Raw genomic sequence first — 17363 nt, forward strand, 5'->3', positions numbered from 1 at the left:
GTCAAACGCGCTCTCGGGACTACACTTCCCGACTCTCCTCGCGGAGCCTGTGACACTCCTTGGACCGCGAGCGGGGAGCGGGCTTTCCTCAGCTGCGCCTCTCTTCCTCGGACCCGGCCCTGGACCCAACCTCGGACTCCAAAACGGCTCCACCATGGAGGAGGCGGACCGAATCCTCATCCATTCCCTGCGCCAGGCCGGCACGTAAGGACACAGCCCCCGCCTACCTCGGAATGCCCACATCCGGGACTCCAAAACTCCGGATCCAGTCACCCGGGAACCTTAAAACCCCAGACCTTAACATCTAGGGATCCAACCTCCAGGACCCTAAGACCCTCCCTCCTCCATACACACACACACACACACACAAACACACACACACACACACACTCTCTCTCTCTCTCTCCCCAACCTTTGACCCCTACACTTGGTAAACCCCAAACTCCAGGACCTAGGCACCTCGAGACCTTAAAACCTTGCAATCTCAAGGCCTGAGCTCCTGAAGTCTGTGGATCTTAACATCAGTCCCTGGAACCCTGATATCTGGAGATTCTAAAACACCTGTATACTGAGAACCAAGGAACTTAAAACCCTGGGGTCCTGGCACTCAGGGACTCCAAAACCCTCTGGGACTGGATACTTGGGAACCTTCAAACCTCTTTTCCCAACACCCAAGGCTTTTACAATCCCAGGACTTTAAAATCTGGTGTTCTTAATGCCTGGTGACCCTGACACACTGGGACTCCTGCATTCGAGGGTCCTAAAAACCCAGGATGACAACATGTAGGGAGCTTGACTTCCAGATTGCTTGAGACTAGGTGGTCTTGATATCCAGGGACTCTGACATTTGGAAGTCCTGAAAATCCCAGCTTCCTGAGGTCGAGTCTCAAAACCCTAGCAGTTCAATATCTAGGGGCCCCTGACATGCAGGGAACATGATATCTGGGGATGCAGAAACCCAGAGACCATTCCATCTGGGCTTCTAGGCCTTCCCAGACCCCAGGAATTTGGGACTTTTAGGCATAGGGAAATTTGAGATTTTTTGAATTTGGATCTCTTCCATCCACCATTCTACACTGAGGTCTTAGGACCTAAGGACTACCTCCCACCACCACCACCATTTTTAGTTTTACAAATGGAAGTCAGCCAGCAACACTGAGGACCTGTCTGAACTGTGTCCATCCTCACCACCCCATCCCAGTATTAGGGCTTACAGGAGACTGTACGGCTATGCCTCATCCCTGTTTCCTGACTACTCCCATCCCCCTCATTGAGTCTGCCCCCTTCTTCTTCAGGGCAGTTCCTCCAGATGTGCAGACCCTGCGAGCCTTCACCACTGAGCTGGTGGTAGAAGCTGTGGTCCGCTGCCTGCGTGTGATCAACCCCGCTGTGGGCTCTGGCCTCAGCCCCCTGCTGCCTCTTGCCATGTCTGCCCGTTTCCGTTTGGCCATGAGCCTGGCTCAGGCCTGCATGGTGAGTGCCTTCCTCCCGATATACACAGCCTCTTCCTTCCTCCTTTATAGTCGCCAGACTCCTTTGAAACTCTTTTGACTTTCCTCTCTGCTACCTCCCCTTGTGACTTAGTGGTTAAGGCTGCTGGCTCTGTGGTCAAACTGCCTAAGTAACTGAGACCCTGGCTACAGCACTGGCTGTGTGTGACCCTAAACCTTGTAGCCCTCAGTTTTCTTCTCTGTGAAATTGGGATGATAAAAGTAGGGTTGTTAGGATCATCAAATGAGTTGATCCAGTTTGCACCTGGGTGACTCCTGGCTTTCATATTTTGAGCTTGCTGCTGCTGCTGCTAAGTCCCTTCAGTCGTGTCCGACTCTGTGCGACCCCACAGACGGCAGCCCGCCAGGCTCTGCCATCCTTGGGCTTCTCCAGGCAAGAACACAGGAGTGGGTTGCCATTTCCTTCTCCAATGCATGAAAGTGAAAAGTGAAAGTGAAGTCGCTCAGTCGTGTCCGACTCCTAGCGACCCCATGGACTGCAGCCTACTAGGCTCCTCCATCCATGGGATTTTCCAAGCAAGAGTACTGGAGTGGGATGCCATTGCCTTCTCCGATTTTGAGCTTAACACCAAGTATTTTTCTAAATCCTATAATATCCATTTACCAGTTCTGAAACAGCCCTGTTTGATTAAATGCTCAGGCTGAATTAACCACCTGTTCTGATTGGCCCAGCCTGGATCCTATGGTCATCCCTATAGGGCACTGTGAGTAGCTACTCCATCAGGATCACATGGAGTTGGGGGAGGGAGGGTTATCCAAAGGAAGATATGCTGGTTAATTTAAACAGTGTCTGCACTAAAACTTCACTCTGCCCTGTTAGCCAGATAGGCTTGATCTGGCTTCTTGCATTCCAACAGCCTGTAGCTATGTAATGAATGTCAGCATACCCAACATATGCAGTATTTGGTGGTAGAGGGCCAATAGTGTTAACTACAGTAAAACTTTCCACTTAGCCCCAAGGGACAGGGTGGTCCGGTTTCTTGAATTTGTGCCTTGCTTGTGTAGTCTCTGTCTCTTAGAAATAGGCCTCTACCCAGCCTTCGGCTCTCAGGTTCACCTAGCTCTTAGGTGTTCTTGGGTTCTTCTGTCTCGGGCTTTTGGTGGCCTTCAAGGCGAGCAGTCTGTCCTCTGGCCTGGGGTTGTCTTCTTGAGAATGGCACTTTATAAGGGGGAACGTGGGTCCTCTGTCTAGACGGGGGCACAGTGAGACATGTTGAGGAGGGGCTGGGGCTTAGGCTTCCCCCAGTTTTCTGTTACCTCCTTCTCTCAGTGTTGTTTCCCACTGGATTTGATGGTTATCTACTTTTCTGCACACTAACTTTTGCGTGGGGAAGAGAATGTGGCTTTTTCAGTGATGGAGAAGTTCACGTAATTGTCTGGCCCCAAAGTCTTGGTTTGGCCTGAGCATCTAGAAAGCCTGCTGTGTGTCCAACTCTTTGTGATGCCATGGACTGTAGCCCGCCAGGCTCCTCTGTCCATGGGATTTTCTGGGCAAGAATACTGGGGTGGGTTGCCATTTCCTTCTTCAGGGGATGCAAAAGCAAGTAGAGAAAGTTTCTTAACTCAGCTGGGTGCTGCTTCTGTAGCACACCTTGGCTCAGCACTGCCACCTTCTGGTGTCTGCCTTGTCATGTGCCCTACTGCTGACACCGCTTTCTGCGACTCAGGCACCTTCATATTTTGGTGTCTGTCATTTCACACACCCCACTCCTGGAATGAGTTTCTGTATCAGTCACAACTCTTTGATTGCAGGTGTCGGGAAAAACCCAAAGTAAAGTAGCTTAAAAGACAGTGGTTTTCACACTTTTTGTCTGCGACCCTCTGAAATAAATATGTCCTACATTGTGACCAAATACACATATGTCTGTATAATAACGATGTTATATATAATCATGATGTTTTCTGAGTGTTGCTCTGTGCTGGCTGTTGTGGTAACTTGGCATCAAGCCATTGAATTATTGAGCCAGCTTTCTGAAGTAGGCACTGTTGGTATCCTTTTACTCAGGTGAGGATAGTAAAGCTCAGAGAGGTTAAGTGATTTGCCTGTGGTCACACAGTTGGTAAGAAGCAAAGCTTAGATTTGAATCCAGAAAGTCTGCTTTCAGAATCCATGCAGCTCCAGACCAGAACCTTGATGGGCCTTTTTACCACTTAAGTTAAAATGAAAGTGTTAGTCACTCAGTCGTGTTTGACTCTTTGTGACCCCTGGGCTGTAGGCTGCCAGGCTCCTCTGTCCAGGGGATTCTCCAGGCAATAATACTGGAGTGAGTTGTCATTCCCTCCTCCAGGGGATCCTAATCCAGGGATCAAACCCAGGTCTCCCACATTGCAGGTAGATTATTTACCATCTGAGCCACCAGGGAAGCCTTTTTTTTGTTTTTAATCCCTTAAAGCATCCACATAGAAACACTACTGTCAGCCCCATTTTACAGCTAGAAACTGAACTGGGTGGTTAAATAATGAGTCCAAAGCTTTATAGTGAGTCAAGGAGCACAGGTTAGATTTCAGCTGCAACCTTTTTGACTCCAAAGCCCATAGTCTCTTTTGAAACCATTATTTACTGTTTTATGGAGGTCATTTTTATCAGAGTCCAGTCCAGACACAGAAACCCTAGCAGTAATTTGAATAGGGAAAATTTAATATGAAGAACTGTTGCCTTTCGACACTATCTAGACAGGGGTCCATGTGGCATTGTTCTGGGTTCCCATCATAACTTAAAGGGGAACTTTCACAGTGTCCAGAGCCCTTGATACCCTACAGGTGAAGGAGGAGGATGTCCTTGAATTCCTTGCAGCAGGAACCCACTTAGGTGGCACCAACCTTGACTTCCAGATGGAACAGTATATCTACAGAAGGAAAAGTGATGACATCTACATCATAAATCTGAAGAGAACCTAGGAGAAGCTTCTGTTGGCAGCTCATGCCATTGCCATTGAAAACCCAGCTGATGTCAGTGTCACCTTCTCTAGGAATACTGGCCAGTGAGCTGGGCTAAAGTTTGCTGCTGCCCCAGAGCCACTTCTGTTGCTGGCCACTTCACTCCTGGAACCTTTATTAACCAGATCCAGGCAGCCTTCCAGGAGCCAAGACTCCTGGTGGTTACTGATCCCAGGGCTGACCACAAGCCTCTCACAGAAGCCTCTTACGTTAACCTGCCTACTGTTGCTTGATGCAGCACAAACTCTTCTCGGCAGGATGTGGACAGTGCTATCCCATGCAACAACAGGGGAGCTCACTCAGTGGGTCAGATGTGATGGATGCTCTGTGCCTGTGTGGCATGATCTTGTGTGAATACCCATGAGAGGTGTAGCCTGACCTCTACTTCTACAGAGATCTTGAAGAGATTGAAAAGGAAGAGCAGGTGGCAACTGAGAAGTTGTGACCAAGGAGGAATTTCAGGGTGAATGGACCATTCCAGCTGCAACTCAGCCTGAGGTGGTGGACTGGTCTGAAGGTGCTCATGTGCCTTCTATGCTTATTCAGCAGCCTGCCACTGAAGACTTGTCTGCAGCTCCCACTGCCCAGCCCACTGAATGGGGAGGGACAACTACCGAGGGGCCTTAAGCTGTGCTTCTACAAACTCTTAAGATGGAAATTCAGTTGAGAGAAAATAAACAGTTTCTTAAAAAAGAACAAGAATTGTTAACTAGATGAAAGATGGTTAGTTACTGAAAGAGTAACTCTCCAAGGTGTGACAGAAGTGACACGATACCTTGAGAAGTCTCACGTGCACTCCAAACCATTCACCTGATTACCCTTACCTGGCTGCTGAGAGGGGGATTACTTTGATTAGTTTCTTGTGTATCTTTCCAGTTTTTCAGAAAAAAAATGAAGATATAAGCAAATATAAATATATATTCTTATTTCCCCCCTTTCTTACATAAAAGAAAACATATACCTAAATTCTTATACTTTTCCCCCCCTTGCAGCATATCCTGGAAATCGTTTCATATCAGACAATAGAGCTCTTCCTCATTTTTTTCTTTGTGAAGCTGTAGAGTAGTTCATTGTATGTACGCACTGTAGTTTATTCAACTACTCTCCTATGCTTGAACATTTAGGGAGTTTCCAGTATTTTGCAGATAATGCTGTAATGAATAATCTTGCACATCTATATTCATGAATTGTTGGAGGCATATCTTCATGGTAAACTAGAAGTAGGATTGCTAGGTGAAAGAGTAAATGCATGTGTCATTTTGTTAGATTTTGCCAAATCACCTTCATTGGGATTGTTTAATTTCTGTATTTCTGACAGCAGTATATGAGAGAGTATCTGTTTTCCCACAGCGTCTTGCACTGAGGAAGTGTAGTGTCAGAGTTCTGCCTGTTCAATAGGTGAGGAATAGTATCTCCAAATAGTTTTCCCGCTAGTTTTGCACTTTGAAAAGCTTTTGAATTTAAGGAAAAATGAAAATAGAAACATAACATCTTTCTCCTAGCTTCCTATACTGTTAACATTTTACTTCATTCTTTTCTATCTGGGTACACACACACACATTTCTTTTCTAAACCATTTGAAAACAGCAGACATTGTGATACTTCATACCTAAAACTTTCAGTGCACCTTTCCTAAGTATTGATAAAAGGACAATCACCAGTATAACCGTAGTACCATGATCACACCCATGAAATTGAATATCGATAGAATAATAGTATTTAATATTTGTACATGGTCAGATTTCCTCAGTAGTTACAAAGATATCCTTTACAGCTGTTTTTTTCCAATTACAGAATCCAATCAAAGATCATACATTTTATTTCACTGTTATATCTCTAATCTTCTGTATCCAGCAGCAGTCCTTCTTAGTTTTTCTTTATTTCTTTTTGCAATGACCCATGTCTGAAGCGAGGAGGCTGGTCGTTCGATGGAATGCCCACAATCTGATCTGATTGTTTGTTCATGACTAGATTCAAGTCTGGGGCAGTAACTCTGTGCCAGTGATAGTATCTCTCTACCCAAGTGGAACTTCAGGAGAACATAATGTCAGTTTATCCCAGATCAGTGATACTCACGTTGGGGCTCAGTGTGCTTTCAATTCAAGTCTCCTTTGTAAGTGAAGTTGGACATGTTTGCATATGTTTAAGGACCATTTTTTCATTCTTTTTCTGGGAATTGTCTATCTGTTCCTATCTTTTGCCTCCTTTACTGTTGCACTGCTGGTCTTTCGGCTTGTGTGGTTTTAGGTACTCTATATATATTAGGTGGGCTTCCCAGGTGGCGCTAGTGGTAAAGAACCTAGCACCAGCGGTAAAGCCAGTGCAGAAGACAAGAGTTGCGGGTTTGATCCCTGGGTTGGGAAGATCCCCTGGAGAAAGAAATGGTAACCCACCCAGTATTCTTGCCTGGAGAATGTCATGGACAGAGTAGCCTGGTGGGCTACAGTCCATAGGGTCACAAAGAGTTGGACACAACTGAAGCAACTTAGCATGTATGCTATATACTAGGTAGATTCACTCTTTGTCTTTGATATGTTGATGTATGGGAGAAACCAACATAATATGTATAAAGCAGTTATCCTTCAATTAAACATAAATAAATTTTTTTTAAAAAGAATGCAGACAAGAGGCTGGATATGTGACAGCTAGTTGCAACATCTTAAATTAAAAAATCAAGTCCAAATACTATTTTTTCCCATCTTGTTATTATGCTTTGACATTGCTCATTATATTTTTTCTTTAAATTTTTTTTTGTGTATTCAGAAACACTCATCTTCTCTTTTATGGCCTCTGGGTTTTGATCATATTTAGCAAGGCCAGAGCTTTAACTTTAAAGTTCTGGAGGCCGTGGGGAGGCAAGGGAAAGTTCGGAGGGTGGTGGCTGGTGAGAGCATGGTAGCATTTGGAGTCTCTGCCCTGGGCTCTCAGGTCAGGACGATCCTGCCTGTCAGACTCACAGGTGTCACCCTTTCCAACCCCCAGGACCTGGGCTACCCCTTGGAGCTTGGCTATCAGAACTTCCTCTACCCCAGTGAGCCTGACCTCCGAGACCTGCTTCTGTTCTTGGCTGAGCGTCTGCCCACTGATGCCTCTGAGGATGCAGACCAGTCTGCTGGTATGGGGCGCTTGGGGTGTGATGGGAGTGAGGGAGAGGGTGTTGTGGGGCTTGAGAAAAGAGGAAGGGGTGAAAAGTTTGGTGGGGGTGGAGTATGTGTCTTAGGGAGAGCTAAGTGGGAGGACTGGGGTGGAGAGGGGGATACAGGTCATGGGGAGGGAACTGGGGCTTGGGCTGACCCAGGTGGGGAGTTGGTGCTGGAAGGGTCCTGTGGCCTTACCTCCTGCCTTGCCTGCCCCGACTCTAACCACACTGGCCTCAGTGATGCTCCTCAGACACATCAGGCCACTCCAGCCTTAGGGCCTTTGCATCTGCTGGCTTACTCTCCCAGGTACTTACTCTCATGGTTCACTCCCTTACCCCTTGGAGTTTCCTGTTCATGTGTCACCTGAGGGAGGCCTTCCCTGGATTGCCTTGTTCAAAACAATATCTTCCTCTCCCTGGTCCTTAGCCTCCTTTCCTGACAACCACCTGCCAGTTTTCTGCATTGTACTTATGACCTCAGTCATGCCTCTATCAGCCTGCCGCCCTGGGAGGGCAGGAGGATATTTATCAGTTTGTTCACTGAGGTAGCCTAAGGGTCTAGAATGGGGACTGGTACAGAGTAGGCGCTTAATAAGTGTTCCTTGAATGACTGTGAAAATGATAGCTACATAGATATGTATCTCTGCGAGGGGGTCAGGCTGCTCTCCCAGGGTGTATGCATTTTTGGAGTTGTGGCATTATTACCTGATGGATACCCCCTCCCCTCTCCCCTAGGTGAATCTGCTATCCTCCTCCGGGCCATCGGGAGCCGGATCCGGGACCACCTGGCCCTGCCCTGGGTCCCACCCCTCCTTCGCACTCCTAAACTACAGTACCTCCAGGTGGGACCCCTCAACTCGTGTTAATATTGCTTGTCACTGCCCTGCCTGCCTTGTCCCCAATTGTTTGCTCAGGTTTTTGGCCCCTTCCCTCTGCCCACCCCCAAACACGATTCACCCTAAAGGCTCTCTGATTCTGCTCTCCCACCAGGGCTCAGCCCACCAGAAGCCTTTCCATGCCAGCAGGCTGGTCATGCCTGAGTTGAGCTCCAGAGGAGGTGAGCAGGAGGCTGTGGAGAGGGGCTGAAGGGAGGGGCAGAGGTGGGCCTGCCCGTGTGGTGAGGCCGGAGGGCTGGCTGACTCTTGCTGCTTCTAGAGTCCCGGGAGTTCCAGGCAGGTCCCCTGCTGCTACCAGTTCCTGCCCAGGTGCCCCAGCCGGCTGCCAGGGCGGCCTCACTCCTCGAACACCATGCCATCCAGCTTTGCCAGCACACAGGCCGGGACCGTGCTGGGGACGAGGACTGGGGCCACCGGACATCCCGCCTCCCCGCGCAGGTACTGCTTGGTGCTTGGCCCCCCCTGATGAGGCCGCTCCTCCCTACAGCTCCCATTTCATCTCCCTTTAGTCCTCTGCCACTCTTTTTTCCCCACTTTGTCCCTTTCTTCCATTGTTTCCTCTCTGTGTGCAACTACCTGGTTCCCTGCCTGAAAGGACGCTGGAGCCAGAGAGTCCTCACACAAGTCAGTATGGCCCCTCAGAGCTTCGGTGTCCTGCTCTGACACATGGGTGGTAATACTGCTCTCCTCCGAGGGTGATGTTCCACCAAAGGTCGTGCACGGGCAGCCAGAGCCATCAGGATCTCCTCCCTTTCTCCCTGCTTCTGTTACCTCCTTCCTGCCCCTAATTCGCTTCCTCTTTCTCTGTGTCGTCATCACCGATTACAGCCTCCAGATCTCTGACCAACTCTTCCCACCACTGGCTTTCTCGTTTTGTGGTTTTGCTGCCCCTCTTTCTCTCTCCCCACCACTGTCTCATTTCTGTACTGTCTCCCCACCTCTGTCTACCTCTATATCTGTCCCTATATCCCCTTTGTCCACCTCAGTGTCTGTCTCCATCCCCTCCCCACTTTGTCTACCTCTATAACTGTCCCTTTCTGCCTCCCCCACTGCCATTTGTTCTGTCTTTATCTTTTTCTCTCATTTTAAAACTTATAGGCACTTCAAACACAGAAGTAGAGAGAGTAGTTTCATGAGCCCTATGGCCCTATCATCCACCTTCAATTAAAGCATTTTGCAGGACTTCCGTGGCAGCCCAGTGGTTAGGACTCTGTGCTTTCACTGCCAGGCCCGGGTTCAATCCCTGGTCAGGGAATTAAGATCTTGCAAGCTCTGTGGTGCAGCCAAAAAGAAAAAAAAAAGATCCAAGCATTTTTCCAATCTTTCCTCATCTCTTCTTTATTTTTTGTGTGTATTATTTTAAAGCAAATTCAAGATTTCATGTCATTTTAAAAAATTTATTTATTTTAATTGGAAGCCAATTACTTTACAGTATTTTAGTGGTTTTCGCCATACATTGACTTGAGTCAGCCACGGGTGTACATGTGTCCCAGCTGGTGCTCTGGGACAACCCAGAGGGATGGGGTGGGGAGGGAGGTGGGAGGGGGGTTCAGGATGGGGGGACACATCATGTCATTTTAACTCTGAATACTTAGGCAGACATCTCGTGATTCAAAAGGGCATTCACTTTTTAAAAATAAGTTTTTAAAATTTATTTATTTTTGGCTGTGCTGGGTCTTTGTTGCGTGGGCTTTTCTCTAGTTGTGGCAAGCAAGGGCTACTTTATGGTTGTGGTGTGCAGGCTTCTAATGGCTTCTCTTGTTGCAGAGAATAAGCTCTAGGCATGTGGGCTTCAGTAGTTGTGGCCCACGGGCTCTAGAACACAGGCTTAGTTGCTCCATAGCATGTGGGATTGTCCCGGATCAGGGACCAAACCTGTGTCTCCTGCATTGGCAGGCAGATTCTTTACCACTGAGCCACCAGAGAAGCCCCAGGGCATTGACTTTTTAATGCAACCAGCAGGCCATCTTCACAGTTAAGAAAATGAATAGTGACCTCTTAATACTATCCAACACTGAGTTCACAATCAGATTTCTCCATTTGTCTCAAAACTGCCTCTGTTTTCATATCTCTCTGCTCCACTCTGCCTCCGCCCCCTTCTTTTCCCAGCTCATCTGACTCAGTCTCCACTCTGTCCCCACATGTCCTTTCAGTGTTGGTCTCTAATTTGGGAGCTGCAGGCTTGTCTCCCTTCCCATAGCCTCCTCCATTGTGGAGAGCCGAGTGGGTGGAGAGAAATGGGGCTGTCCTCAGGGAGCTCCCAGGCTGGTGGGCCCAGACAGTGGGGCCAGGTCCTCTTGTTGGAGAGGCTGGAGGGTGGGTGCGACTTGGGGGTGGCCCCTTGTCAGGCAGCTCCCTGGTGGAGGCAGGGCCTCGGGTACCCAGCAGACCTCCACCCCCTTCCACTGTTTCCAGGAGGACACACGGGCTCAGCGGCAGCGGCTACAGAAGCACCTGGCCGAGCATCTGCGCCAGACCTGGGGCCGGCCAGGGCCCCCGCAACAAGCCCGAGACCTGGGAGAAGTGCTGCAGGCCTGGGGTGCTGGGGCCAGGCCTGGTACTCCCAAAGGCTCCCGCTTCACACATTCCAAGAAGTTCACCTTCCATCTGGTAGGTGGGGCTAGGGCATGCTGATGGCACCAAGGTTGCTGTAGGTATACACACCACACTCTCTCCACACAAGAGGCCCCTGTTCCCACCAGACCTGCCTGCTCCCCACTGAGGTGGGTACCCAGAGGAGTCCCCTGGCTTCTTGGGAACTTCTGTGGAGAAAGGGTCCAGGGGTGGGAGCCGTGTAAATGTGTAGGACTGCTCTTTGTGCAAAGCTCAGCTTTCTCTGGAGAGTTTCTTCTGGATATCTCTTCTTGGATGGTCACCCGGAGGGGCCCTCACCCCTTTCATGGGCAGGTGGGCAGGAGCTGTGTCAGGGTCAGGGAGGTTTTTTATAAGTAAACACTCCAGTCTAAGGTCACAGAGAGTGCTTTGATCCTCACACATATTCCGACAGCCATCAGTGCACTATACATGAGTACTGTGCTGGGAGGGCGCCGACAGGGGGTATTGAGGTTGGCTGTGAGGGCCTGGGCCTTCCCCGACAGCCAAGATGCTCCTTCCTCCCTCCCCAGGAGCCTGAGGCCCAGGCAGCCCAGGTGTCAGATGTGCCAGCCACCTCCCAGCGGCCTGAACAGGTGAGCAGAGCAATGGTGGGTGGGGCGGTGTCCTGGGCCCTTGGCTGTCTATTGGGCCTGACACCCCCACATCGCCTGGCCTGTGTCTACCAGGACACGTGGGCAGCCCAGGAGCAGGAGCTGGAGTCTCTTCGGGAGCAGCTGGAGGGGGTGAACCACAACATTGAAGAGGTTGAAGCTAACATGAAGACGCTGGGAATCAACCTTGTGCAGGTGAGGGTTGGGGAGGGGCTGCCCGCTGAGGTCGGGCTTAGGGGGCTTAGAGGGACTTGCGGGGACTGAGGGTACTCTGTAGAGGTCTGCAGATGTCAGAAAGATTCGTGGAAGCCATTGGGGGACCTGTGGGACTCTTGAGGGTTCAGGAGAATCAGGGGGAGTGGGAGGAGGATGTGGGACCTGTAGGGGTTAGAGGTGCCTTGCTGTCTGTGAGAGTCGGGAGGGGTGTGACTGTCCATGGGCAACTGGAGGGGCCTGTGGGCCTCCTCGGGGCTTCCAGGGGAGTCAGTGTTGAGGTCAAGGAGTCAGAGGGGTCTGCTGTGGGTGCCTGTCTCTGCTTATATGTCTCTGTTACTATTGGGAGGGGTCTGAGGGGCCTATAGGGGCATGCTAAGTCACTTCAGTTGTGAATCTTTGTAACCCCATGGACCGTAGCTCCTCTGTCCATGGGATTCTCCAGGCAGGAATACTGGAGTGGGTTGCCATGCCCTCCTCCAGAGGATCTTCTGACTCAGGGATCGAACCCCCATCTCTTGCATCTCCTGCATTAGCAGGCGGGTTCTTTACCACTAGTGCCACCTGGGAAGCCATAAGGGCTAGAGGGATGTATTGTCATCTGTTGGGGTTGGGCTAGGCCAGGGCTTTCCAGGCCCAGCAGGCTGGGCTCCCCCACTGACTGGGAGTAAGGGTTTCTGGGGTGCCAGGTGGAGACTGAGTGTCGGCAGAGTGAGCTCAGCATCGTGGAGCGTGAGCAAGCCCTGCGTCTGAAGAGCCAGGCGGTGGAGCTGCTGCCCGACGGGGCTGCCAACCTTGCCAAGCTGCAGGTGGGGCTGGTGCTGAGGCTGGGCTGGGAGGGTCGGAGTTGGGCGGGCCCAGCCTGTGTTATCTGCAGCCTCCCTCCCACCATCACCCTCCAGCTTGTGGTAGAGAGCAGTGCCCAGCGGGTCATCCACTTGGCGGGTCAGTGGGAAAAGCACCGGGTCCCGCTCCTCGCTGAGTACCGCCACCTCCGAAAGCTCCAGGACTGCAGAGAGGTAGGTGGTGGGGTCCCAGACCATGGGTGGGGCAGGTTCAGTCCCTCCCTAGGGGGCTAGTCCTGTGCTCTGCCTCACTACCCTCTCTCTGTGGGACCCTGGCAGCTGGAATCTTCTCGACGGCTGGCAGAGATCCAGGAGCTGCACCAGAGCGTTCGGGCAGCTGCCGAAGAAGCCCGCCGGAAGGAGGAGGTCTACAAGCAGCTGGTAAGACCCGTGGAGCTTCCCTGGTGGCTCAGACAGTAAAGAATCCACCCACCAATGCAGGAGACATGGGTTTGATCCCTGATCTGGGAAGATCCCCTGGAGAAGGAAATGGCAACCCACTCCAGTATTCTTGCCTGGAGACTCCCCATGGACAGAGTAGCCTGGCGGGTTACAGTCCATGGGGTCGCAGAGTCAGACATGACTGAAGCGACTGACCAACCAACAACCAAAGACCTGTGTGGGGGCCTTGGGTAGCTCAGAGTGGGGGAGGTGTGGGTCCAAGGGGAGCACCCGCTGTTTCTGTGTAGGTGTCAGAGCTTGAGACCCTGCCCAAAGATGTGTCCCGGTTGGCCTATACCCAGCGCATCCTGGAGATTGTGGGCAATATCCGGAAGCAGAAGGAAGAGATCACTAAGGTACACCATTGTGGCTGTGGAAGGTGGGTCACGCAGGCAGACATGCCCAAGGGCAGGATGTGTGTTGCAGGGTGACACAGGGACCTTACACCCTATGGAAGGCAGAGCTATCTGGCCATACTTGGCACAGCACAGCCCCACATAGTCCATTCCAGCCACCCCTGAGCCTGTCTAGATGTGACAGCATGAATATGAATGGCCTCAGCTGGCTGGCTGCCTGTCCCAGACATGGGCTCACGGGTACCCTGGTCTCTGCCAGATCTTGTCTGACACGAAGGAGCTTCAGAAGGAAATCAACTCTCTGTCTGGGAAGCTGGACCGGACGTTTGCAGTGACTGATGAACTTGTGTTCAAGGTTTAGGGCAGGCTGGGCTGGGTGCAGGGGTGGGGTGGGTGGGCCTGGACCAGGTGTGAGTCTCATAGTTACAGTGATGCTTGCGCCTGGCTTTGCCCCATGGAAGGTGAAGTCAGAGGAGTGGAAATGGGTGGCCTTGTTGGGGGAAGGTGGGGGTGGGGTGGGAGTGGGGCAGGACAGCCCACTGACACCTTCAAGATCCCCTGTTTCATCAGGATGCCAAAAAGGACGATGCTGTTCGGAAGGCCTACAAGTATCTAGCTGCCTTGCATGAGGTGAGGGGAGAAGTGTGCCTGGGGGCTGGCTGGGGAGGGGACAAATTTGGGTGTAAGCCTTCCACTCCTGCTGTCCCCAGAACTGCAGCCAGCTTATCCAGACCATCGAGGACACAGGCACGATCATGAGGGAGGTTCGAGACCTGGAGGAGCAGGTAAGGCCAGGGGGTGGGAGGGCTCAGCAAGGCAGGCCGGGGGACAGAGAGGCTGTGGGACCAGACCTAGCCAATGGCTGGGGTCTTAGCCCTGCCCATTAGTAACTGGTTGTGTGACCTGGAACCGCCCAGTGGCCTGCTCTGACCCCCGCCTTCCGTCCTGAGGGTCCTCATACCTGCCTCCAGGGCCATTGGCAGAGGCTTCAGCTTAAGTATGGGCTGGGTGATCCTGCCACGCAGCCAAGGATGCTTCAGGTGGATGGGTGACATCTGCTAAGGCCTGGTGGTGGGACAGAGCAGGCTGTTATTGGGGCAGGGGGTGGGAGGAGCACAGTGGGGCCCTGAGTGGCTGCAGTGGGGTGTTGGCGGCAAGCAGGAACTGAGAAGGGGGCCCTGTGTGCTAAAGGGCTGTGGTTCACATTGCCTTAGATTGAGACGGAGATGGGCAAGAAGACCCTCAGCAACTTGGACAAGATCCGCGAGGACTACCGAGCCCTTCGCCAGGAGAACGCTGGGCTCCTGGGCCGGGTCCGCGAGGCCTGAGTAGCCCCACCAGAGGTCTGCCCCCGGCCTCAGGCAGGGATGTGGAGTGCTGGCGGCACTGGCCCTCGCTGTGCCCTCTGATTACCATCGGGTTCCTCCTGCTGCAGCCTTGGCCCCAGAGCCTCGCCCACCTCACCCCGACCCTTATCTGGGGCAGTCATCCAGAGTGTGGGAGCTTGGCTTCAGTTTATTGTGAAGGGCACGGGGCGGGGGTTGGGGTCTTGGATCTCAAATAAATGAGGGGCTCTGTCTGCAGTCGAAGCTGAGGCATGGAAGAGGGTGCAGGGCTCAGGGTGGGGGAGGGGTGGGTGGCAGGTGAGACGCTGGACACATTTGGTGAGTTGGTGTGTGTAGCCCTGGGCGTCTGCCTGGGACTCCAGAGGCCCCTCGGGGTGCTGTGTGGGTGTGCATGTGCACATGAGACGTGCTGGTGAGTTCAGAGTCTGTGTGACCAAGCATGTGTGTCGGGAGCCACGCGTTACCGTGTGTGACCTGCGTGCATGCGTCTGGGTGGCTTTCTGGAACCTGACATCCTGAAGGTCCCAATGCTGCTGCTGTGCTGTTGTCAGGGCCTGCCTCATGTGACACCGCACCTGTGGGCCTGGAAGCCGGCTGTGGGTATGTGCTTTGGGGGACGTGGGTTGACTGTGTGTGGGTGTGACTGTGTGACTGCAAACTTGAGGTGGTGTGAGTGTACTGAGGCAGGCTCTTCATGTTTTGGGGGTTTGCATCGAGTCCAGGGGACAGGATTGTGACTCTTATGTGTCCTTTTCCAGCTCCAAGGTCATCTGTGAGAGTGACTGAGGCAGGCTGTGTGTGTGACTGTGAAGTCTCAGTTTGGCTGAAGAGCCCATCGCAGGGGGCTGGGGAGTGGGTGCAGGGCTGGGCCTGGGGTCCCTCTGAGCATCCTTGGTGCAGAGCATGTGATCCAAGAGGGCGGTCAGCTGGGGAGTGGGGTCCCTGACTGGCAGGACAGTGCACACCTTACTTCTTGGTCCCTGCGGGCATGTCCAGGGCTGGTCACCCCTGCCCCCAGCCACTTCGATCCCCTCCCCTGTCCTCCCTTCTCTTCTTGGCTCTGAGATCAGGGGCCAGGTGTGGGGTTGGAACACCTGCTGGGCCTCTGGCTCCTCTTCTTGCGGAACTCAAACTCATCCACGGTCCACACAGCCCCCTTCTCGCTCTCCACGCGTACGAAGCACTTGTGCAGGCTCAGGTTGTGGCGGATGGCATTCTGTGCAAGGAGGACCAGCCAGCCGGGCCAGGGCCAGGGGGTGGGGGGATCAGGCAGCCATGCACTGATGCCAGCAGTGCCCACCCCAAACTGACCTCCTGCCCTTTCCCAACACGCCTCCAAGCCCCCTCCCAGGCCCACCTGTGGTGGCATTTGAGGCCCTCCCAGCCACTGCCCCGTCCAAAGAAGCTCACCTTCCAGGTGGCTGGGTGGTTTCTGAAGAAGGCAAACATGCGTGTAAACCAGTGATAGATCTCGTTGAGTGTCCGCTGCTTCTCAGGAGCCTCCAGGATGGCCTGGAGGTTAGGGAGTGTGGGGGTGAGGGGAGCTGCTCCCCCAAATGCAGCCTGACAGGGGCACTGGCCCACCTTGGGCTGGCCTCTGACCTGGGTGGAATTGTGGGGACAGGGGAAGGGAGGGAGATAGTGAGGGGTGACGGGTCAGAGACAGGGTTAGAAGTGGGGTGAGGGTGGGGCTGGGATGGGGTTAGGTGAAGGATCAGGGCTGAGGTTGGAGTTGCTTCTGGTTCAGGGTCAGGGCTGGAGTGAAGTTAAATTTCTGGGGTGGAGTTGGAGCTCTTGGGATGGGGGTAGGGTGAGATTTCAGGGTTTAGGAAGTTTAAGGGCCAGGGGTGGGGTACAGTTAGGGTTTGGAAGGAGTAAAGGGCCCAGCAGAGTTAGAGGTCAGATAAGTGACTGGTTAAGGGTCAGGCTGGGGATGAGGTGGGGTGAGTCAAGGGGTGAGGGGTGGGATGACGTGTAGCATTAGGTCAGGAGGCAGAGATGGGCCTAGTTATTTTGTGTGTCTGGACTGTAGTTAGGTCTTGACTGTGTGTGGTCATTTAAGGATCAGGGATGGGATTGGGTGTGGAGTGAGGCTGAGGGTCTGGGAATTTGATCTGCTGGGATTTAGGAATGGAATTGCGTCAGGGGTCGGTGATCATGGCTGCAGTGAGCCTCCGGGTTTGGATGGGGTGAGGCAGGTGAATGAGTGCTGTTGTGTAGGGTTAGGTGTGGGCCTGGGATGAAGGTCCATGTGGGATCTGGTGAAGCTTTGGGGAAGGCATTAGGGAGATTAAGATGAAGGGGTTGGGATGGGGTGAGGTGGGAAGGGGTTAGGGGTGGGGTCTAGCAGGGGGATGTCTTGACAGACTAGGGTACGTCAGGGCTGAGGAAGGAGTTAGGGTGAACCTGAGGTGGGCATAGGGGAAGGGGCAGAGATCAGATTAGTTTGGGGGCTATTTATAGGCCCAGGAGG

General features: G+C 52.4%; 2 protein-coding genes and 1 pseudogene across 5 annotated transcripts in view; 2 read left to right on the top strand and 1 right to left on the bottom strand.

Moving 5' to 3' along the window:
• On the top strand, positions 1-15127 carry CCDC22 (coiled-coil domain containing 22). 2 transcript variants are annotated; one of them, XM_019955992.2, is made up of 17 exons: positions 2-204; positions 1296-1473; positions 7431-7563; positions 8323-8429; positions 8578-8644; positions 8743-8921; positions 10899-11093; positions 11609-11671; positions 11765-11884; positions 12592-12711; positions 12805-12921; positions 13027-13128; positions 13437-13544; positions 13804-13899; positions 14115-14174; positions 14255-14329; positions 14759-15127. In XM_019955992.2, exons 1-17 carry the CDS (start codon positions 155-157, stop codon positions 14870-14872), a joined length of 1884 nt encoding a protein of 627 aa, XP_019811551.1. In that variant the 5' UTR covers positions 2-154; the 3' UTR covers positions 14873-15127. The 2 variants fall into 2 exon arrangements, with proteins under 2 accessions (XP_019811552.1, XP_019811551.1); XM_019955993.2 differs by lacking the exon at positions 13804-13899 and having other exon boundaries at positions 1-204.
• Positions 3389-7424, top strand: LOC139181192 (small ribosomal subunit protein uS2-like; annotated as a pseudogene).
• Positions 15042-17363, bottom strand: part of FOXP3 (forkhead box P3) — a 19345-nt gene continuing 17023 nt past the window's right edge. For all 3 annotated transcript variants that reach the window (XM_019955994.2, XM_070784647.1, XM_070784648.1), the window contains 2 exons: positions 16301-16402; positions 15042-16106 (listed from right to left, as the gene is read on the bottom strand). In XM_019955994.2, coding sequence (XP_019811553.2) covers positions 15957-16106; positions 16301-16402 — 252 coding nt within the window. In that variant the 3' untranslated portion in view covers positions 15042-15956. The remainder of the gene's footprint in view (positions 16107-16300; positions 16403-17363) is intronic.

The sequence above is a fragment of the Bos indicus genome, chromosome X (genome assembly GCF_029378745.1).
Source record: "Bos indicus isolate NIAB-ARS_2022 breed Sahiwal x Tharparkar chromosome X, NIAB-ARS_B.indTharparkar_mat_pri_1.0, whole genome shotgun sequence".
Lineage (NCBI taxonomy): Eukaryota > Metazoa > Chordata > Mammalia > Artiodactyla > Bovidae > Bos > Bos indicus.